The sequence below is a fragment of the Mastigoproctus giganteus genome, chromosome 8, assembly GCF_048544385.1.
Source record: "Mastigoproctus giganteus isolate SK-2022 chromosome 8, ASM4854438v1, whole genome shotgun sequence".
In the NCBI taxonomy this organism is placed as follows: domain Eukaryota; kingdom Metazoa; phylum Arthropoda; class Arachnida; order Uropygi; family Thelyphonidae; genus Mastigoproctus; species Mastigoproctus giganteus.
The window spans coordinates 205,713,187-205,738,056 of record NC_143582.1 but is presented as its reverse complement, the minus strand read 5'-3'; the positions used below and the strand labels follow the sequence as shown (position 1 = coordinate 205,738,056).

At 39.0% G+C, this 24,870-nt stretch overlaps 1 protein-coding gene across 1 annotated transcript in view; it reads right to left on the bottom strand.

Annotated features, from left to right (window-relative positions):
- LOC150082222 (protein Wnt-1-like) overlaps positions 1-24,120 on the bottom strand; it is a 65,971-nt gene extending 41,851 nt beyond the window's left edge. Inside the window, exon 1 of the mRNA XM_090380453.1 lies at positions 23,826-24,120. Coding sequence (XP_090236579.1) covers positions 23,826-24,120 — 295 coding nt within the window. The remainder of the gene's footprint in view (positions 1-23,825) is intronic.
- Between the last annotated feature and the right edge of the window lie 750 nt (positions 24,121-24,870).

Sequence of the window (24,870 nt, the reverse complement as noted above, 5' to 3'; positions counted from 1 at the left end):
CAACCCTTGTCATGAACGTGGACAATCACTCATCGAGGAATGTCTTCTTTTGGCATTGTTTTGCGTTTTAAAATCAGCATAGGAGGCAGCTTGGTTCCGTCGGCACAGCAAGCTATAACAACTGTATAATAGCTCTTTTCATGTCCACTTGTCTTCACAGTTACAGTTTTCACCCCTTCTTATCAACAGTTCTGTTACTTGGGACATCAAATTGAAGGGGGACTTCGTCCATATTTGCAATCTGTCCCAACTCAAACTGATATGTCTTCCGACATTGAATGACAAAACGATGAAATTCAAGGACCTTCTGCTCATAGCTTTCAGGCATCTTTTGAGCACGTCTGGTGCGTGTACGCATGCTTAGTCCATTCCGTTTCATGAACCTGAAGCACCAATTGTGTCCTCCTTTGAAATCAGTAACTTCTTTTTCATCAGCAATTCTTCTTGCCTCATGCTGAACCATCTTTTTGGACACAGGAATTCCAATTGCCCTTTGCTCTTCGATCCATATCTTCAATTGTCTCTCTAAATCAGGCCATTTTGCTGACTTGCCTCTCATGGCCTTCTTCTGCCGTGGTGTTTTCTGTAGGGTTTCTTCTTCCCGTAGCCAGTCTCAGATTGTTTTCTCAGTTGGAGGAGGACCAAACTGATTGTTAGTGCGCGTTTAGCAGGTCATACGATGGAAATGACAGCTGTAACTTGTTAAATGTTCAGCAGCACGATTTCCATTCACTTTTGCAAACTGGATCACTTTTAACTTGAATTCAGCACTGTACGAAAATATTTTCCGAGCAGAACGTGGCAAAACGTAACCTAATATACCGGTAACAAGTGCGAAACAATGATTGCAAAGACAACAAGCGCGAAAAACCGGGAACTGCAAGTAAAAAAAATCTACAACTACTGTATAAGACGCACCCAGTTTTTAGACCCCAAATTTTTCGAAAAAGGGTGCGTCTTATACATGGTGAAATACGGGTAGTTGTATAAAAAGGAAATGTTGAAGAAGAAAAAAAAAGTATAAAATACAAAAATATATTGATGAATTTTATTGTTTAGAGTTTTAATTTGGCTGGAACAAGAATCCAATTTATAGAAGTTTGCCTTTGAAGTTTAAAGTTTAATTGAGCTCTAGATAGTCGATATCCGCCTCTTCGGGGCAGGGGCGGTAACATATCCTCAATGTTTGATTTATCGTATGGAGGATATGATTAAGGATCAAAAGACTAAAATTGATAGGATAGAGGAATAAAGCGCGGATGAGCTTATTGCTCAGGAAGTGCAGGTACAAGTAGGTGTTAGGATAGTGATGATGATGCCGGATTACCCTTAGCTGTGGCTAAGTTTATGGTGCCCTCCCGTGAAATCAGTGGACTAAGATATGCCACGAAAACGTGCTCGACACCATTACACCTCCTACAGCAACCTCTACTGCTAGTACACAGCAGGATGGTTCCAATATCATGTGTGGCTTCCTCCATACGCACACTCTTCCATCAGTACTGAAAAGCATAAATCAGAATTCATCACATATATGACTTGGTTCCAGCCCTTATGGCTGCGTTCCTAGCACTAACCCAGCCATATTTTCCAGTTGATGTCCGATATCAATGACTTCCATAAAGGCTATCGTACCGCTATAGTGGATTCTTTATAGGATTTTTCGCATTTACAGACGTCGGGTACCTCACACTTTCGGCAACAGTTCTGTTCACAAATGTTTTTCCTTGTATTTTTCGATTCATTAAAGAGTCAAATAATATCAGTTTCTGAACATTTAACAAGTTACAGCTGTCATTTCTATCGTATGACCTGCTAAACGCGCACTAACAATCATACCTCTTTGGAAATTCATTAGATCCTGTCCATTTTGTCGCCTTCCTATCCAGATCTTTTCCATGTACCATGACCGTGAATTATTTGGGTACTGTCTTGGGTCACATGGCTTTGCGCTTTCCTACACACGTCACACACCGTACGACCTCTTCGATTTATATATTTTTTACATAGACTGCTGCATATATTTCAATGAACCTAATAATTTTGGCAAGCAGTGTATCTCTACACTAAATTCATTTAACTGTAAATTTCTTAAATAAATTATGACGATAATGAAATAGATAAATGAATTATTTAATACCTGGATTATTCACACACTGTGGGGTAAAAAAAACGAACCTTTGTATTAAGACAGTCACAGACAGAAAAAATACAAATAAATGTGAATAAATGCAAATAAATGCAAAAACAACTGTAACGTCGGGTGGTGACATGTTGCCTCGTTGAGTATAAAGACTGCACAGTCTGCACTACAGTAATCTGAAGCCAGAATGGGTTAAACGCGTGATCAATAAGATTTAGAAAAAGGCCTCGTGTGTGCATGTTTAGCAAGAGCCACGACTCAAGAAACGAAAGCCATAACTGGTTTCTCAAAAAGCATTCATCTCAAAGGTTTTTAATGACTGAAAGCAAGCTGAAGTTCTTCCACATCTCAAAGATGTAAATGTGACAGAAAAATAATAATTCAAGAGCGAAGCCGTCTTATACTCTAAAGAAGACTGTACGGAAAAATAGGACATCCATTTTACAGAAAATATCACTTGAATTCAACCAAGCCCAGAACTACCCTATTTCAACCCGTACGATATGCAGGGAATTGAAGAAACTGGATATTGGCAGTCGCCTGCGTATTTGAAAGCCACTGGTTTTAGAGAAAAACCGAAAAATCCGCTTGGTGGTGTCGAGAACGTCTTGATTGGGCAGTGGAACAATGAAAGAAAGTCATGTGATCATACGAATCGATACACTTTGTTTTGCAGTGATAATGGGAGGTAGAGTGTGGCGAGAACCTCTCCAAGCGATGCACGTTGCTTGCCTTGTTAAGACAACCCAGGCATCTCGAAATTATTAAACAACTTGTTAAGACAACCCAGGCATCTGTTATGTTGGCACGTACTGGATCCGTTGACACCGGTGGAAGGTCGAATGTAATCTAGGGAGCACTTTAATTTTGTACAAGATCTACTGCACTCTGCAGTATTACACTTTTATCCCGAAGGGAAAAAACAACAGCAACAATGCAACAGCGCATCGTGCCAGAATCGTGTAAGAATGGTTCTGAGAACATGACACCGATTTCCACCATCTTCTCTGGTCGGTTCCACATTCTTCCGATCTCAACCCTATTAAGATCAGGTGAATTTCCAGACGCGCGATATTTTGCTGGAAGAATGGTTATTATTAGACCGAAACGCATTAAAACACCTTATAGAATCCATGCCGCGCCATACACTTGCTGGTGTTCCAAACAAAGGTCGCCTGATTCGATACTGAATAAAGGTACGGTTTTTTTTTTTTTTTTTTTTTTTTTTTGACCAGTGTGGGTAGTTGCACCATATATAGCACGTATTTTTAGGCTGACGGATTCAGTGTTATGCAAGGCAGTGTTAGCCTTGCATAACACTGAACAACAAATTTTGTGTCATATCTTGTTACGGGCATGAAAGTATGTTTGCTTTGTAGATTTGGTGGGGCTAAACATGGAAATAGTGCTTAAAATGGCAGATCGACTCCTGTTTTCGAAAAAGTAGTTTTTTATATTTATACAATGGAGAGGAGTGACGCTGGTGTCTCATTGTACACTTGTGGTTTTTAACTGCTCTAATATTTTCTTAAAATAAACAGTAATATTAAGAAGTTTAGGTTAAGGAAATACGTGGATTTTATAGAGAAAGCTTTTGGCTTTCTGGTTTGAATATTTTTTGTCAAGAATTAGTAAATATTGAGAATATTGATACAAATTTAGACCGCGGCAGTTGAACGTCCTCATAATAACTGCCTTTAATAGCTTCCTATGCTTTATGCAGGTGTTTGAAAATTTAAAATGAGAACTATGATTCAAAATTCTGGGACTGTTTCTTACTGACAGTCTTATCTTAGGTCAAGGCATTCAAATCTCTAGCTGGGGATTACATTTCTAGAGGTAAAGGTGTCCCCGGTGGGTAGTATTTCATTTTTAATGGTATTTTAGGCCCAACGATTTTCAGTCAGGTAGCCATTAACAATAGTTACGTTCGTCGAGGAAGAGGAAACTGTTGCGCCATCTCTTAAATTGGTCATAAATGTAAACTAAACCACCTACCTAATATGATGTTGGTCCTCCACGTGCAGCCAAAACAGCTCGTACCCGGCGAGGTATGGACGCTACAAGATTTCTAAATGTCTTGTGGTATCTGATAAGAACATGTAACCAGCAGATCCTTTAACTCCTGTAAGGTCCGTGGTTGAGACGCCGCAGAACAGAGTTGCTGTTCCAACATAAACCAAAGATGCTCGATGGGATTTATGTCTGGGGAATTTGGAGGCCAGGGCAATACCTGGAAGTCTTCCTCATGTTCCGCGAACCAGTCTCGAACAATCCGGGCGGTGTGGTATGGCGCATTATCCTGCTGAAAGACGGCACCTCCAGAGAAGAAGACCGTTGTCATGAAAGGGTGTACCTGGTCAGCAATGATGTTTAGGTAGGTGGTAGACGTCAGAGTGCCCAGTACATGGATGACTGGACCCAGAGTATCCCAGCAGAACATCGCCCAAAGCATGACACCGCCTCCACCGGCTTGTTTTCGTCGCACGGTGCATCCAGGTGCATCACTTCCCCAGGTAAACGACGCACACGTACCCGGCCGTCCACATGATGCAACAGGAAACGTGATTCATCGGACTAGACGACCTTCTTCCAGTCACTCAAGGTCCAGTTTCGATGCTCGCGTGCCCATTGTAGGTGCTGTCGCCGGTGAACCGTGGTTAGCATGGACACTCGGAGCGACCTGCGGCTACACAGCCCCATTTTCAGGAGGGTTCGATGTACTGTGTGGTTGTGACACATTACTCCCGTCACCAGATTCGAATTACCAGCGAGTTGCGCCACAGTCGCCCTTCTGTTGCCATGTACCATCCGGAAGAGCCTTCGCCTCACCTCGAGCTTCGATGAGCCAAGGTCGTCCAACACCTCGCCGGCGGTTCGTGGGTTTTCCCTCCTCGAACCACTCTGACCCAGTCGTCTGGCCATTACAATTTGGTTCGAGCCCGTGACCAACAAATACGGAGGATGCGGCAAGGTCAGGAAATGACCACCGCACATCCCCGGAGCAATATGGCCTTAGTTGCTAATGCTCCTAAAAACCAAATAACAAACAAACAAACAATTACAATTTGGCCTTTGTCAAACTCGCTTAAGTCCACTGCCTTTCCCATCTGAAGAACAAGAGTAACACTGATTAACAGAACTCAGTATCAGGTGTTTTTTATATCGTGTCCCGACCGACCCGCGCACGCGTCGTAGTTCACCTGCAGTTGCTTCGATATGCATAACGACTCGCTGGTCATAATGTTTTGGCTCATCGGTGTATATACATTTGCAGTCATTGCTGCTGCTTTGCGTGCTTTGGTGCATTTGCCATATCAAGTTTATTTTTGTCGTTCCTTTATTTCATCTGGTTCTAACTCTTTGGTATAATATTTTATATATATATATATATATATATATATATATATATAAAGGGTGAACACTAGATTTTGGAAAGGCCGAAAGAGGTTTACGAGGAAGCGGTTGGATTTAGACGTTGATTAGAATTTGGCTTGGCGGCATTGTTAGGGGCGTATTCTGTCGGTTTAGTTAGAATGTGGGGGGGGAGGCTGAAGGCTAGGAGGAAACAGGTAGAAGGATGGGGACGATAGAGTAGGCATCCCCAAAGAGATCAGTGGGGACGGGCCCCACCAGACGAGGCATGTGTGTGTGTGTGTGTGTGTGTGTGTGTGTGTGTGTGTGTGTGTGTGTGTGTGTGTTGTATCGCTGGTGGCTCCTAGGCATTTGCCCATATCCACCTTGTTCATCTGTGTTGGTGTAGAACCTCTGAAGAGCGGGCCCGAAAAGGTGTTAGCGCTCGTGTGTCAGTCTAATGTGCTGGTTTGGGTCCATTATCACCTGCAGTGGTGAAACGAACAAAATCTCGTACCAACTGGAGATAGTGCAATACCGGTGGGTGTGCCTGACTGTGTGAACCTCAGCTTTGCAGGTGGTGACTGGAAAATTTCCTATTGATCTGCATCTGGTGTATTGTGCGTTGGCTTACTCAATCCGCCGTGGCATTTCAAGCTCTTTTCTGAATATAGAGGTGAACATCTTGGCAGATCCCAAGAAGGAAAAGGCAAGAATCTGGGACTCTCTGGTAAATGTCTGGCAGGACCGTTGGAGTGTTTGTGATAAAGGACTGATTACACAAAAATTTTTCCCAGATATAAGAAATGCAGCCTCGATAAAGTTTAAATGGTTTGCACCAAGCTATACTCCAATTGACTGGTCATGGTCCGATTAACGCAAAGTTGCCCGATTTAGGAATGACTGAAAGATCTAGCTGCCGTTGTGACGAAAGGGAATTAGGGAACATATTATGTACAACTGTGAGGAATATAGCGATCTACGAGCTGAATTGGTATCTCATGTTGAGGCCAATTCCTCTTCTCGCAGTGCATATCTTTGGCACGACTATTCCACTCGCAGAGAACGCAACAACACTTAGTGTAATCCTTTTGTAGTCCTAATAAAAAATGTCGATTACCTTTAAATCACTACATATCTGCCACTTATACTTCTGATAGTGTACACCTAAGAGGATGCTTTACATGCTTGTATATGTTTCTTTTTTGTGGACAGCATTCGCAAGAGGTATTGAAGGCAGCATATTTCCATTGCGTAATAACACAGCCTTAAGGCTAACATTAATAGCGTCTATAAATAGTCACCATTCTTCGGGAAAGTGCCTCATGTTCATTGCTACCATTAGACCGTCAGTGTCCTTACAAACAATGAGTTCACCTTCTATTTGATAGAATTTATCATGGTATTTATTTCGAGCACGAAATATTGTCACTTTCACAGAATGATCTAGATGATTCCACCGTTGTAGCCCCGAGGCCAAAAGCTCTGCCTTATTCTTCGCAAGTTTGAGATCCCTGAATAGGTCATTAAGCTCACTTCCGTGATCTTATGTGGTTCAGAAGGATAAAGGTGTGGACAAAATTGTGGATCCCTTATGTAGATGGCTGCTGTACTTCTTCGTGTATATCGAGTTAATGTTCATCAGTGTCTTTTATCTTCATCAGAGTGTACGGAAAAAAATTGTCGAGTGGTTCAGGAATAGATAGTACTTCACCGTGAGGCACGGGACGAATTGCAGATGGTATATTTAGGTACGTCATTGTGCACATTTTCTTCGTTGTTATCCCTTTTCTAATAGGAGGCACTATACAGAAGTAACAGTCTGTGACGTGATTTGTTGGCTCCCTCCATATCATGGGCACTGCGAAAGGCATAAAAGGCTCTGTTGATTTAACCACGCTTTGAGTTTTGATGACAAGTAGTGCAGCATATGTGTGGCGCCCAGTTCTTGTCCTGGTCGCCTACTTTACACCCAAAAGTACAAGAAGAAGGCCTTTTTTTTTTATAGCTCGAGAGACGCTTTCTTGAAGCTAACGTGACTTCTCCACATACGTAACAGAAGTCATCCCGACTATTCACACAATTACGGGGCATATTACTCTTATACGACACAAATACTGTGCAAAAAGTTGGAATCTCACAGAGAACAACCGTTAACTGAGCACAAATCACCTAATACCTAGCCGTATTCGGATTACTGCAACAGAGTTGAAGACGCATTTCAGGCGACAACTTAATACCTAGCCGTATTCGGATTACTGCAACAGAGTTGAAGACGCATTTCAGGCGACAACTTATCACATGATATGCAGAGCGAGGCGACAGTTACTGATCATGTGATAAGAGCGTGGTGGTACTGAAACTATGGTGTTGTCATGCGTTTTGCCGAGAGCCGTAGTTGATAATGTAGAGTAACTCGCTAATAAGGTAAAGGTAAACTGCAGCCATTATCAATCCACTGCAGGATGGAAGCCTCCTCAACAATTGATGTTGAGGGAAATGGGCCATAATCTACCACACTGGTCCAGTGCGGGTTGGCAATCAGGGGCTTGAACCCCGTTCTACTCAAAGAGCGTGTGCTACAGCACTCCTGCCCTTGACCACTCGGTAATATGAAACCCCAACTGTAATTCGAAAACAAGAGCCAATCGACAAATTTTAATGTGATTTTCATGTTCAGCAGCATAAATTTAGTCAAGATTGGGTGCTTTCGTAACATTTTACGTGTTGACCAGTTAGTATTATTATTTGTTAAAATTTAACAAATAATAATACTAACTTATATTACGAAATTCAGAGAATAAAAGTTTGTCTTTTATTAAGAAGCAAAAGATGTATTTATTTCTCTAAGTACTCTTACAGAATATAAAGGATAATGAGCCGGTTCACATCTATTCTATTTTGTGACATTACTCAACGTGACTCTTTTAGTGTACGAGTTAAATTAAATTCTCTCCTCCGGTCATAAGCTTGCTGAAATTCTTCACCTCTTTCTTCATTTGGATTCTATGAAGTTGAATTAAAGTCAAGGTTTTGCAAAACCTGTCTGTAGACATTCCGAGAAAACCTTTTAGAAAACAGATTTGTGTCGTGGACGATGCTGAACTGTAGACAACTTCAAAGCCTTTGGGTTGTAAGTTGGGTAAAAATGCGTTTCTATTGCTTTAAAGGTGTTAAAATTATGTTTTTTGTCTCCGTATTTAGAGACAATTAACTTACAAAAGTGCTATATATTTTAAGAACTTCCGTATCATCTAAGACAGCCTTCTCTAACCTCCACAGAACGTCTTCATTGCCTTCGTCACCGATAGCTACGTATGTATACCTGTTCTTTTTATTTTCCTGTTTCGCTCATTCATCCATCCATTCATTCTTTATTTTATTTTATTTATTTTTTTTTTTTGCACTCGCCTCTTATATATATTTTTAAATTGCCTTCTTTAGTTATGGTTACTTGAGTATTATTAGAAGCAGCTGGAAATTCTGAGATTATTACTGTCGATGTGATGAGGCGATCATCTTAATTGAAAGCATTTCTGTTCTGGAAATTGCTCCCCCCTCTCTGTGACTTTTCTAATTCTCATTAGATGAAGATGATGCGAAATTCCCATCTTATCCCTCTCTTTTATCTTGACATGACTGTTTTGAAGACAAAGCACCCAAAGACTTACCGGGGTTCTCAGCTATTAATTCTGTGTATGAATTATGTGCTTGAGATAGTTTAACAAGCTGAGATTCTCAGATGACATTATTTTCCACCCAAACAAGTTATCTTGACAACTGCATTGCTTTATTGAAAACCTTGAATGCATTCCTGACATGGTTAGATAATCAGGGACTGTCAGTCAGCCCTTTAGCATACATGCATGACAGACGAAACATAGTAGCCAAAATTTATGAGAATATTCACTTCAGAAACAGTGGTCAAGATTCATTTATCAAATACTTTTATTTTTCTGTAACTGTGTCTTATACATGGTCTTATAATTCAGTAAAAGTTGTTAATGCATGTAATGGCTGAAGACAACCTAATTAATCTTTTTGTTAATATTCGATAGAGAATCCTGTAATTTTTAGCCTACTTTCCGAAAATGAAAAGCAAGACTTAGTAGATTATCATATCTGTATTACTGTGTCTGTTCTCTTATAATATATTTTGTATTTACAGTACACGTGAAGTGGAGAGATCCCTTATAATATATTTTTATTTCGTTCTGTCATTTTGTAAGGGACAGATCGAATAAAAGTCGATTTGCATGTTGGGCGGGCTGAAAAACGGAATAACTCAATAGGAAAAATAACTCCTACTCCCTCGTACTGAGATCGGATAGCTGCAGCCTGGATTTAAAACAAAAAAAAAAAAAAAAGTCTTTTAAGAATTCCTCCATTTTTCGACAATATTTGAAACCAGATCTCTCCAAACGAGTGTCAAGTGGCGAACCTGTTCACCATCTCCAGGTCTATATAAACGACTGGCTCTGACATGACTTCTTCTAGACATATTAAGGTGACAAAAAACCTACGACTATTTTCAGTAATTCTTTCGACTTTGACCAAGGGCACACTCAATCTACACACTAAATCAGCCCAGTCTCGACAGATATTAAAGCACAAATTTTTTAACACAATAACACTGTGTCTCATTATGCGTAGAAACTTCATCATCAGGCATTTTCAATCCACTGCAGGATGAATTATCGAACATATCGCGACATAATTTTTCTTGACGTTAAATCTGCATATGTTAGGATTTCCATCACATCTTTACTTAACATCCTGAAGAACTACTTCAGGATCTCCGATAACCTCCTCACTATACTCAAAAAAATTCTGCAGGAAAGATGGCTCCTTGTTGAGCACAACGGTCTCTCACGATCCTTTTCTGTCTTCAGATGGGTTCCATACGGTGGCTGTCAGCAGCGCTGTTTGCAGCGGCTTTGGAATCTCTGCTATCAAATTTCCAAAACATGATATCATACACCGACGATCTGCAGCTCTTCATTCATTCGGATCAGCCGGAGAAGCGCTCTCTGTTCAAAGAGTTGCAACAAAACAAATCTCTTTCAGATAAGCACCTTTCTCCAATACATTGGTCTTGAGCTAAATGCTGAAAAATCTGCCCAGATGACGTTTACAAAGAGGAGAAGAATAAATCCAATGCACGTCTATATAAATGGACATCAAGTTAAACTAATCAACCCTCACAAGGACGTAGGTTTGGTCTGGGATTCGAACCTGTCTTTTCTAGAGCACTTCAAGAAAGCAAGAAACAAATTCTTTGCAGCCCTTTGGTCGGCTCGACAGGAAGTTGTGGGTTACGGTAATAGCAAACTGATAACTAGTTTTGTCCGAACTTGTGTGGTATTGGTGGCACTCTAGGCATCTGAAATCTGGTCCTCTGCCTCTCCAACCTACTTGCGGCAGTTCTTAAGGATCGAGTATTGGCTCCTTTGATCCCTCAATAGGACTTTAGGACATCCCCTTACTATCTCTAGGGTTATACTACATTCGCTGCATGGAATGACCCCTTGGAAGCAAATCATCACCACTCGTAACATAATTCCCCCTTCAAGTTCATTTCATTTCATCCTCTTCAAGTTCATTTCAGGTAGACTGGATTCCCTAACATCGATAGCCTTATCATGCTGCCCACGAAGAACAGCAGAATAACTAACCGGCAAGCATCTGCCCTCAGATAGATGCTTGCCGGTTAGTTATGTCAGATCTGCCCTCAACCAAATCAGCTACCTAAATATCAACCCTGAGACGATTTGCGTGGACAAAGCCTACAGATCAAAATTTTTTGCTGATACCTACACAATCTTGCAATTTTAGATCTTTCATTTCACCATCGCTTTACGCGGCTTCTGTGTTAGACGATGATATGCGCTCCTTCCCCTGTTGCGGACAGCCTGCAGCATCTTGCCGGCATCCCCGCACTCTTCTTGGACAAACGCCAAATGTATTTTAGAGTACAGTATTATGTTGAACATAATCTGTCTTAACTTTTGTAATTAATTATTGACTTGATCTCTTGATCTCTGTATATTTTATTTCACCAAATATTGATATTGTATTAATTTTTATAGTTGTGTTTACCCTCCTAGCATTTCATTGATATCTAGGGGTGGATGTAACTTTTCTTTACCTGGTTAAATAAATAAATAATGATAAATGAAAGCCTGTCCAGCAACTTTCCAGTTCCTTCTGTTTTGTGCAATGGCCATCCATATACTATCCACGAACTCTTGAATTTCATCTGTCCATCTCCGTTGTCGTCTTCCAGGTTTTCTTTTAGCTCCTCTTGGATACCATTCTGTTATTTTCTTTGTCCATCTGTCATCATGTCTTCGAGCTATGTGTCCTGCCCAAGTCCATTTCAGTTCTTTAGTTTCGATAAGAATATCCTTGACTTGTGTTTGTTGGCTAATCTATGTGTTTCTCTTCTTATTCAACAGTCTGATTCCTAATATAATTCGTTCCATTCTTCGCTCTGTGGTTTTCAGCGTCTCTTCCATTCTTTTGGTAAGTGCCCAAGTTTCACTTCCATAAGTCATGGTGGGGAGTATACATTGGTTCATTATTTTACGTTTCACACAAATTAAGATATTGCTCCTCAGTAAGTGACTACATTTCCTGAATGCTATTCATCCGAAATTTATTCATCTCTTGACTTCCAGCCATTTATCATTGTTACAGCTAATGGCTTGTCCAAGATTTTGATCCATCCTCCTCACTGCTGATATGATTTCCTGTATATGAATCCACCTTTTTAATTTCTTCTCCTTCTACGATTATATCCCTTTCCGCGGCATACTTGTTCATCATTACTTTTGTTTTAGCTATATTCATCCTTAGTCCGAAATCCTTACTAACTCTGCATAACTGATTAAGGTTTTCCTCTAATTCTTCGGGTTCGTGGCTTATGATCACGACGTTAACTGCAAATCGTAAATGGTTTAGGTACTCTACATTCACATTGACTCCTTTCAGCAACCAGTCCAATCTTCTGAAAGCTTCCTCAAGGGCAGCAGTAAACAACTTCGGAGATGTGTCTTGTCGAAATCCTTTCTCAATTTTAAATATGCTACTGTCTTTGTCTAGTCTAATAAAGGAGGTAACAATCTCATATGTTTTCTTAAAAATCATAATGTACGGAGTATATATGCCTTTTCTTTCAAGTGCCCGAAACATTGCCTCATGCTTTATGGAGTCAAATGCCTTTTCATAATCTACAAACTCCAGGCATAATGGTGTTTTATATTCATTTGCTTTCTCCATTAGCTGTGATATTACGTGAAGGTGATCCATAGTTGAGAATCCTGTCCTAAAACCAGCTTGCTCTTTCGGTTGATTCTTATCAAGTATTCTTTCTAATCTGTTAGTGATGACCCTTGTGAATAACTTGTAGATGTGGGACAACAAGTTAATTGGTCTCTAATTTCCAATTTCTGATTTGTCTTTTTTCTTATTCAGCAAAATTATGATTGCATTATTCCACTCCTTAGGGATCATGCCTTTCCTAATGTATTTTGTGAAGAGTCTTGCCAGTTTCTGTGTCATGTCTCTTCCTCCCAATTTTAACAACTCTACAGTAACTTCATCTTCTCCCGGGGCTTTTTGATTCTTCATTTTCTTCAACGCATATTCTATCTCATCAGGAAGGATATCGGGTATATCGTATGTGTTGCAAATTTTTGATCCATCCTCCTCACTGCTGGCATGATTTCCTTGCCCTTATATAACACGTTATAGTAGTCTTCTACTATTTCAATTATGCCTTCTCTACTATTTATAAGCACACCATTACTATTCTTCAGATTCAGTATCATTTGTCTTTCTGTATTGCTGCTCATGACTACTGATTTAAGTCCTATGTTTTCCCTTAATGCCTGTTCTACTTTTCTTGTGTTAAATCTTCTTATGTTCTGTCTGAGTCTCTTTCTAATGACTTTTCATAAATCAGTATACCCAATTTTGTCATTGTTAGTGTTTATCTTGCTCTTCATTTGTCGTCTTCGGTTCATCATGACAAGTGTTGCTTGACTAATTTTTTCTTCTTTGGATTTCTTTTTACGGTTTCTCGGGCTTTATCACTTTCAGAAAAATTGTATTCCTCGTCGATATCTTGGTCCTGAAAGGTCTGCAGAAGCTCAAACTTGTTCTTAAGTTCCAGTACATACTGCTTTTTCTCCTCTTCTGTTATCTCAAAGACCTTCGTATTATTTACTCGAGTCAATTTTTTTTCTTTCTTTTCTTACATCTATATCAAGTGTGCATCTTACCATTCTGTGATTACTTCCAACAATTACCTTGTTCAGGACGGTAACATCGTTCACATTATATCTTCTGTTAGTGAGGATGAAGTCAATTTCATTAGTTGTTAATCCATTTGGGCTTTTCCATGTCCACTTTCTGTTCACTCTTTTCTTGAAAAAGTGTTGATTATTCTGAAGAAAAGTGTTCTTCAGACTCTTCATCATCATGGCTCGATGTTGGTGCATATATCGTTATAACCTTTAGTTTGTACCTTTTAGAAATCGTGAGTAATAATCTTGACACCCTTGGTGATGTACTTCTGCATTCCAAACATTTAATAACATAACCATTTGATAACATATAATTAACAATAATGGTGATATTTGCAACCTGTAAAAAAAAAAAAAACAACACAACAAGCGACTGCTACATAGTTGCTGAATAATTTGTTCAAAGGACCGCTAAAGATAATAGCGCTGATGCTTAGTATTAACACGCCAGTAATATGAAAGAGATTTAAGTAAAAAGTAATTGAGAATCTTAATAACTTAGCAATAATTAAATTGATGATAATTATGTCAACATTTTTATGTATTTAATTAATTTTCATTTTATTCCTATGTCTGTATTCACGTACCATCTGGGACAAACAGGTGAACCTCCCGTGGAACGCTCACCACTGGTTTAGAATCTCTGAGCTATTAGAATAAATTGCCACCTTGGCTTGTGAACTGAGAACTTTGCTAAATTTAACCGTATTAACCGTATATAGGGCGGGGCGGGGAGGAGGTTTATAAATTCAAGCAACTCTCGGTTTAAGAACGAGTTCGGTTCCAAGACGTTGTTAGTTATACGTTTTGTTCAGTATGTGTATCTTGCATTCTTGAGCTTCACCATGTACTAAACATCGAATGGTCTATACAGTACGTTTTATTATAATGTATGTTTGCGTTATGGTTTATCGTATACGATACGTAACGTAAAATAAAATAAAAAAGAATAAAAAAACAAGATGTCGTACTTGTTAATTTTAATTAAAAACATAGAGTTACAAAATAGAAATAAAGAAAACGAATACTAACATAATATATGTACTGTACATACTTATGTATTCAACTTTTATTCGTCAATATCTTCATCAGAGTTCAATATTTTCCACATGTGACACTTAGGTGGAGATGAGGTAGATGGAAGAGTGTCTGGTAATGAAGAAACACTGGGTTTTCCACTATTTTAAAATATGTTTTTATAGAAGATTGCACAGTTAGATTCTTTTTTTTTTTCTCCTTAAAATCTCAGTGTAGCATGCTAGACAGTCATAAACGCCTCTTTTCACTCTTGCAATTCTTTCCATATTTGCATCTTCTTCTTCAATGATTGCCACCCCTCAAGCCGCAGCCATTTTCTGCCTTGTAATTGTTCTGGGAAGCTGTGGAATATCAGATTCTTCTGTTACTTCAGAATTTAGATGTGTCTTTATTTCAATTATTTCATCGGTTGTTAATTCCTGAAAATACGAGTCCAAAAGCGCTCTCACGTCAGTCCCCTCAAGGTCGAGGTCCAGTTTATTGATCACTTCAACAATTTCCTGATAATTATTGTAATAAATACATTTTTAAACAGTTTATTTATTTAAATCTTAGAATGATGTTCACTATACGTTTGACATTTCGTTTTATGAGGAACTCTTTTTATCTATTGGCGACTTTGAGAAATTTTGAATAATTGTGACGTTCGTTATAGCGAATTTTCGTAAACCGAGAGTTGCCTGTACTTAACCTATTTTTTTTTTTTTTTTTTTTTTTTTATGAAAACCCCAACCACACGAGAGGTATTAGAACCTATAATACTTAGTACCCTGCTTGGATTGGAGGTTGAGAAGACGAAAGAAGATATTTGTTGCCATTAGACTTCAACTTCTGTAGACTGTGATTTTCAGGAAATACGTATGAAGGAAGGTTGTTCCAGAAAACGGCAGTTGAATGAATAAACGAGGAGGATGAAAAGTTGGTTCTGTGAGTTTGAAGTTGGACAGCAAATGGATGTTGGCTGGTGGCGGCGCGTGTTCGGACTGTTTTGAAAGAGAGTGGGAATTATAGAAGCCAGTTCATAACAACAGTGCCCAATGAAGTATCTGTAGAAAAGGCATGCAGCAGAAACAATACGTCTATGAGACAGCGAGTGGAGAGACTCTGTTAGAGAGGAGTCATTAATTAACCTAACTTCCCTCTTCTGAATGGAATCTAGAAGCCTGAGAGAGGTTTTTGGGGGCACCACCCCAGATGTGGGAACAATATTCTATGGTAGGACGGATTTGCGATTGGTACAGAGTGGACAGCTGTTTGGAAGAAAAGTAACGCCGAAAGCGAAAGAGAAAATCAAACAAATTTTTTAGATGCAGAGGAAGCAATATTTGTAATGTGCTTGTGCCAAGGGAGATTAGAAGTCAGGGTAATCCCCAAAAGAGATATATATCATTTTGCCTAGAAATCGGAGTGTCACTAAAGATAAGCATAGGAGCAGAAGAATACTTTTTGCGAGATATAAGACAAGACTGAGTTTTAGAAGGGTTGAAATCAACTAAGTTGTCTTTGCCCCACTGGAGAATTATTTGAAGATCGGCATTTAAGGAATTGGTAGCAGATTTTCGAGAAGACGAAGCTTATTGAGCAGGACAAGGTTTCTCAAAATGGAAAGTGGAATGCAATGTGCTATCATCGGCAAAACTATGGATAGGATTTCCAGTCAATGGAAGAATGTCATTAATATACAAGAGGAAAAGGGTGGGGGAAAGAACTGAACCTTGGGGGACACCGGCATTAGTAGAGAAGTTAGAAGACAGAGAGCCATCTATCATCACCCTCAGTGAGCGATCAGAGAGAAAACTGGATAACCAATTACTAAAAACAGTTGGCAAACCATAAGATGGAAGCCGAACACGATCGAAAGCGTTTGAGATGTCAAGAGCAACTACTTGTGTTTCACCGAACCTTTCCATTGAGGTAGTCCATAAATGGGTAACATAAGTCAGAATATCACCAGTGGATCGATACTGACGGAATCCATACTGGCGATCGTTGATCAGACGGAAGGTTTCAAGGTAGTTTAAGAGGTGGCGATTAATTGATTTCTCCATTACTTTAGAAAGAGTAGAAGTAACTGCAATGGGACGATAATTGGATGGGAGGGATTTGTCACCCTTTTTAGGAACTGGCTGGATATGGGAAAATATCGAAGCAGAAGGAAAAACACCTTTGGAATAAGAAAGCGAAAAAAGGCGGCAAAGAATAGGAGTAAGTTCAGGAGCACAGGTTTTGAGAACAAGTGGAGAAATACCATTGTGGAGCTTTCTTAGCATCAAGATTTGTCAAAATCCTTCTGACATCCTTTTGACGGAAGATCACAGAAGGCATTGAATGGATCGTGTTGGGAATGGTGGGAGGTGTTTTACCAAGATCATTAATACATGAGCTGGAAGAAAAATGGGATTATAGCAGGTCAGTTTTATCCTTGGCTGAAGTGACAACAGAACCATCTGGTTTGGACAGAGGTGGGAGCAGAGATGGGCAAAAGTTGCGGCCAATAGCTTTGGCAAGAGACCAGAATGCTCGGCTACCATTAGGGCAAGAAGCAAGTTTTCTACTCTTATCCTGTTCAAACTCTACTGTGGACTGATTAATAACTGCTTTACAATTATTGCGAGTTTTGGTGTAGGCAGAAAATGAAACTGAACAATTAGAAACAAGCCAATTACGATATGCAACGTTCTTCTCTTGAACAGCCTTAGCACATTTATTGTAAAACCAAGGTTTAGATAAAGGACGAGATTTTAAAGTAGTGTGTGGGATAAAGGATTCCATTCCGGCAAGAATAATTTCACTGACACGATCTGAGCAAACGTTGACATCAAAAGTTTTGAAACAGTAATCCGACCAAGGAAAAGAAGAAAGAAATCTCGCAGGCCATCCCATTTTGCATTCTTGTAATGCCAAACAACACGACGTTGGGAATAGCCATGAGATAAAGGCTCCATTGGAGTAGAGACAATCACCAAGTTGTGATCTGAAGTGCCTAATGGACCTTTCACTTCGACCATGTACTTAGAAGGGTTGTTTGTGCGAAAAATATCAAGGAAAATTACCTCACTGTTAGGAAAGTTGGACTAGAGAAAGTCAAGTTGCAAAGAGAGGAAGTCAAAGAGCTCCAGGTGATTAGGGGAATTGGAGATTAATACCTGTTCTACAATTGTTGCGAGCTTTGGTGTAGACAGAAAATGAAACTAAAGATTTGATTTGGAAACAAGCCAATTACGATATGCAACATATCGTAATTGGCTTGTCTTCTGTTCACAGCCTTAGCACATTTATTGGAAAACCAAGGTTTATACAAAGGACGAGATTTTAAAATGGAGTATGGAATAAAGGATTCCATTCCTACAAGAACAATTTCACTGATACGATCTACCCAAACGTTGAAGTCAGAAGTTTTGAAACAGTAATCCGACCAAGGAAAAGAAGAAAAGAAATCTCGCAGGTCATTCTATTTTGCATTCTTGTAATGCCAACCATTACAAGGTTGGGAACAGACATGAGATAAAGGCTCCATTGGAGAAGAGACTATCACCAAGTTGTGATCTGAGGTGCCTAAAAGACCACTCACTTCGACCGTGTACTTAGAAGGGTTGTTTGTGAGAAAAGGATCAAGCGTGTTGGTTGCATGGTTAGGATTGTCCGGTATTCTTGTAGGTAAAAGAACAATCTGTGCAAGATCATTAGTAATTGCAAAAGCCTCAGCATCTTGACCAGCTGGGTCGGTGTGACTAGCAAACGGAAGCCAGCTGGAGTTGTCAATATTAAAATCACCAAGGAAAATTACCTCACTGTTAGGAAAGTTGGACTGGAGAAAGTCAATTTGCAAAGAGAGGAAATCAAAGAGCTCCAAGTGATTAGTGGAGTTGGGAGAACGGTAGCGACAACAGATGAATTTGACACAATGAGGTAGAGAGATTTTAAGCCAGAGAAGTTCGAAAAGAGGAGATTCCAAATTACCAAGTCTCTGACAGGGAATATCGAAACGGACATATGCACAAATACTACCTTTGAGGCGAAAGGAATCATACAGCGAATAATTTGGGCAACTGAGATGAGCAGTAGTTGAATCAGCGGATAACTAAGAGTCTGTCAGAAAAAGTACATGGGGTTTGGCAGACTGCAAGTGGAAATGGACATCGTTGAGATTAGAATTGAGACCACGTATATTTTTGAAATGAACTAGGAAGTGTTTGGGAGGTTTAGATCTTTTTTGCATATAAGCTTACTCTATTAGTTTGACAATTCATGGTGTATTCAATAGTAAGAAAAAGTTGGGGGCATACTGTATGAAGTAATGAAATTTTTGGATATGACGTACACATGGTAAGAATATACCCAGATCCTTGACATAATGTGGCCTCGACAATGCTCCCCGCATACACACTACTCGGACTCCCTCCAGTCACTATCTGGCAGAGTAGAGGTAGCGAGATTATACACTTGCTGATCCGGAAGCCTCCTAAAGAGTTACCAAGAGGTTCGGACCGGTGTACTAACTAGCGGCCGGCCTGCGAATACCGTTTTAGAGCTGTACCCTTGAAATGTAAGGAAGATTGGATCTCACCATGATGTTCATCATAACCTTAAAAATCATCAGTCATACTGCATGACGGAAGATTTGGGGAAGGGTTGACCGGAACTTAGCTCTGGAGACTAAACATGGGTTCCACCACTTCAAGCTTCCAATAAGCATAGTGGGGGTATTTCACTGGGTGATGAGAGTCATCTACTACCTAGTAATGCCTGGTAACACAGAGGGGTAGCATTCTTCCATGTGATGTGGGCCCCACACCTCGACCCCTACTTACGTTGGTTCACACTTGGGTGGTCACGCACAGTGTGCATGTGCATACATATATATATATATATATATATATTTTTTTTTTTTTTTTAGAAAACAACAAGCGGCCCCTAACTAGAAACTGGCAAATCCGCTATGTACATTCATACATTTTATATACATAGAATCATGTTGATTACAATGCCATAAGTGCAATGAACATGTAACATGTTTACACTGCGAATCAAATTACGCAGCTAATCAGAAGTATCACAGGAACCACAAGACAGCAGTCTTTTTCTGTTCTAGCAAGAACGTGCGTGGAGGTTATACCCTGGGTTACTACCAGTCCCACCATCGTGAAGGTGTAAGCAGAGGATTTGGCTATCACAGGCCGTCCGGACTTCGCCGAAATTGGGTCCCCTTGACTTGAATGTCACCCGAATATCAGTTCTATCAGCGATTGTTTAAATGAAGCTCTATGACAGTCATAATGAGTCAAAATACAGTATAATGACAAAATTTACATTTTTGTCAACAAATGCAATATATACTATTAATAAAATAAAATTTATACATAGTTATCAAGTTTGAAATGCTGTTATTTAGGTCTGTTTTAGTTTTTTTAAAGAATATGTGAAGTGACATTGTAATCTGATAACGATAAGCTACAACTCCAATTATTTATGTATTACTGTATATGTTTATAAAATTATTTTCGCCTTAAATATCCTACTCATTACACCTTAAGATTCTCTTCCATATACTGTATTGTAAGTTGATTTGGATCACACTATAAACACAAGCCTTCTAAATTAATTAATTGATTTATTGACTTACGTATAAATTTCACACACCCTACAGCGTACGCACGATCTAATACTTAGGTGTAGAAACATGGTGGTGATAACATATAATTAACAATAATGATGATATTTGCAACCTGTGAAAAAAAAAAAAGCAGAACAAGCGACTGCTACATAGTTGCTGAATAATCTGTGCAAAGAACCGGTAAAGAGAATAGCACTGATGCTTGGTATTAGCACGCCAGTAATATGAAAGAGATTTAAGCAAAAAGTAATTGAGAATCTATGTTGGAATCGAAAATATTGTAAACAAAAATAGTAGTGCGAAGAGAAAATAATCTGAAATGATGGCAGGGAGATTCGCAAACACGTCGACAGAAGTGAGACGATTGCAGAAACATAAAAATCTAACAAATTTGATTTGAATATGCTTAAGGCTACGAGAGAGAGACGTCATTATAATGTCAACCAAATCACACATCGCAGTAGTCAGAAATGGGAAATAATAGTTGCTTGTTAAGGATGAAAATTGGTGGTGCCTATAAATCGAGTGACAGCGGCCATCTCATTTATATACGGAGGATTGAAATAAAAACATCTCCGTCAGAATATTACAGAACATCCTCCTCCATCAATGAATGTACGTACCATAAAATTTTGATCATACTGCAATTACAAGAGTTCTTCATGGGTGGTGTTTGCAATCTGAATAGTTGCCATATTGCACGGGACAATAAAAAGGCTTCTCCGATGTATCCTACTTCTCTCAAAAATGCTCACGTCAGTATACTCCAGAAGCTACTCATAAATATTATAAATTTCGTTTGGAAAGATCTATAATCACAGGAGTTTTAAACAGATGGCGCTTATAATTAACAGTGCCACAACTTTGTTTTAAGATGACACATCGAAATAAAAATGTCTTTGGATGTATTGTAATATTTAGTGTGCTTCGGAGAGTAAACTCAAGTTGTTAGAGGGACACACCTCGCACGCATGCACACATCGGGATCTCATGAGCTTGCTTTCCATTTTTAGAAATTAAGCTTATGAGAGTAAGAATATAAGAAGATTCTATTAGAGGAATGGTCGATCATCTGTATCACCAAGCATGTAGACATGTATCGACCAGGCAATACTAGGTGGTAAATGGCCCTCATCACCCAATAAACAAAGTGCAAATATCACTTTGTTTATTGGAAGTTTGAAGTAGCGAAAACTTTGTTGAGCGCCAGAGCGAAGCTCTGCCATCTCTCCATTTGTTTTATCATGAAGTAATGATCTCTCCTCGTAATTATAAAAATGTTAAGCAATATAATTAATAATGTTTTATTGAAATTCCGCTCGAGATCGACTTTTAGATGGTTAGTGATGTTCAAAGAAACTCTCCGTTCCTGATTTTGACAGTTGAATGTTGAATAACTTCTCATTTTTGAATTTCAAAGGCTTGTTTTACGGATTTTCACCTTATTTCCTCATTCAGTTTTGTCATCTGATTTCCATTTCTTTTATGTATAAACATGGGTGTTGTCACTACAATGGAAAACTCTTGTCTTTTCATTTCACAGATGAATGATGCCTCTATACAACAGTACATTTTCTGAGAATTTGAAATTTTTAGTAGAACAACTTCTGTGAAATACGGGTTAGAGGTTACCGGTAATTTGTGTTGAAAACTTTTCCGAATTTATTACTATTGTCCGTTTATATGATTTTCAATGCCATATTATAAATAACATAAGGCAGAATAAGGGTTGAAATGAAATGAGAGAAAAATAATTGTTTGAGAATTTATCTTACATTAAATACGAGTATAATACTGTTGTGTCAATTTAGCGAAAGCTGGCAGTTTGGTGTGGAGTCCTTTTGGTTTTACTTCATTTAAGTAATCATTAACAGTTTACTATTATTAAAGAAAGAGTCTGAACGTTAATTTGATAATAACATCGCAAAAAGTTGACAACAGTTTATGAATAACATAATTAATGATACAGATTTCTATACAAGAATGCCGATATTTCAAATTTAAATATTTATTGAATACTATAAAACAGATAACTGGTAATGATTCTGTTTTATAAGTGACTAGCAAATAACTGGTAATTTTATTTAATTTCCGTTTTTAGCTCCGCAGATATTCACTCTGCAGTTCAGTTGCAAATATCCACCCTGGAGTTCTTGGTAGCTGCAGCTTCCCAAGCTTGTTCCCAAGTAGCTTCGTCTTTATTTTAATTATTGTACCATCGTCGTTTTTGATAAGCACACTTTTTATTAATATGACATACCGAAAAGAAATGTGACTGATTTGGGGTAAACGGGGTAGCCCAGAAATCGAACCTCCTCTTCGACCGTCCACTGTTTTCGGAAACTTGGAATTTAATGAATTCCGCACAATGTTAACGAAATGTGGGATTGCACAAACTTGCTGGAAGGTGATGTTAGTATTTCTTCATGCTATGGAAAAGCGAAATTTCATAGTAAGTTCAAATACACGTTACTCTTTATTTTATTCTTCAAAGATAAACGTTCTTATAATTTCTGTGCTTGTTAGTGTACATCATACATTCACCTTAGGACTATATTTCGTGTGCCAGGTATTCGTTTGTTGCGTGGACTAGACCTCAAAGTCGATGGTTATGTCTGTTTATAGTTCTTGCCATGTGAAATTTTTCTTTGTCGAAAACAAGGTGCAGTTATATTCTATCTTCATGAATATCAACGTAACAAATTCAGTGAAATTTTCTGTCATTGTCAGTGATATATTGAACCACTTGCAGCGTATAGAACTTGTGTCGCTATTATTTTGTTCAGGAGCACTTTATGAAAAACAGACCTTTCCAGGCTTTAAAATGATCATCATACTACCGCTTGATGCATTTATTATTAGGTACACTGATAGGTACACTTAATTTCGTGCTGAACTTGGATCAATGACTCAAATTTAGCATACCATAATATACACTGTGCTTTCTCTTGAATTGTTGCCATCGTTGAAACTGCCACAGAGCGGCTACGAGCACGGTATTTATATACGTCTACGTGCACTTGAAACTGTTTTAATTTTTTTTTTTTTTTTTTTTGGTAGTTGTTGGCGCATCGGCTTCTGTGGCCATAATGCACCTCCCAAGGTTTTTGCAGTACTTTGATCCAAGCCCGAGGCGGGATTCGAACCCGCGACCTTTGGGTTGCCAGGCAGGCACTTTACCCACCCGGCTAGCCCGGTCGGCACTGTTTTAATGAGAAGTCAGCATTTCTTATGTAACTAAATGTCATAGGGCGGGATAAATATTTAAATTTTCAACACCTGCATTCCTTGTATTGAAAACCTTGTATTATACTACACACTAATTCCCACAGACTTTTCTGTGACAAGGCACAACTTGATGACTTACCTCTATTCACAATTTTTCCGAACACGGACCTCCCCCTCATGTAGTCAGTCGTTGGACAGTTCCACTTACGGTCGCGGAATTGAAATTTACACTCGGTAATGGCAGACTTCATTCCTTTGGCTATTGCTAAGAGTGATCCCGGATTGTCTCTCACTAAACGTCTCTGTTTTCTTCGGAGTGGAACGTTTATATGAGGAAAGCCTCCCCCTGTGATAGCGTTGTTATGATGGGAGTCTAAGACAAGGTTTGTTGGTTCTTCAGAATGTGCGATACCCCTTTTGAAAAACAAGAACATGGGTTAGCATCATTCCGCAAGGACACACACATACAGTTTAGTAAATTTATATGACAAACGAAAGAACTGATATCGAATGGTTTCAAGATTATCAACATGTTTAATTTTGATCATCCAGATACTTACTTGATCAACTGAAGAAAAATTAAATAATCTGGTTGTTTCTTTTGAGCTAAGGAAAAACCACCTCATAGATTAACTAGGTACGTACGAGGGGTGGTCAATAAGTATTTACTCTCACCTAGAAATATTTGAATTAGCAGTTTGAAACTTCGCTGCCAATTTCATCCTTCTCTATGTAACTACCTTCTAGAGGATAAGTTCTTCTTGTAGATAAGTTCTTTTAGGCTTCATGAATAGAATTCACTTTGTACAGAAAACTAGGCTTCACGTCATTACCTCCTCATCAGTCTGAGATCTGCGGCTGCGTAATAGTTTCTTCATTTTTGGGGAAGAGGACGCAGTCTGAAAGTGAGAGTTTGATAGAATAAGGTGTATGCTGCAGATTTTCAAATCTACACCTGATTGCAAAGTTCACTGTAAGATTACCGTTGTGAACATGAGTATTGTCGGCTAGGGGGCGGACACCTTTGGATAGTTTCTCGAGTTTGTTCAACTTGATAGTCTCTCTTAACTTTCCAAAAAAGTTTCTGTGGTGCTTCCCAGTGATGCTATTACATTTTAGGGATAATCTGTAAGGATGATACCTTTAGAGTCCCAGAAGACTGATAACGTGACCCTGTTGGCAGA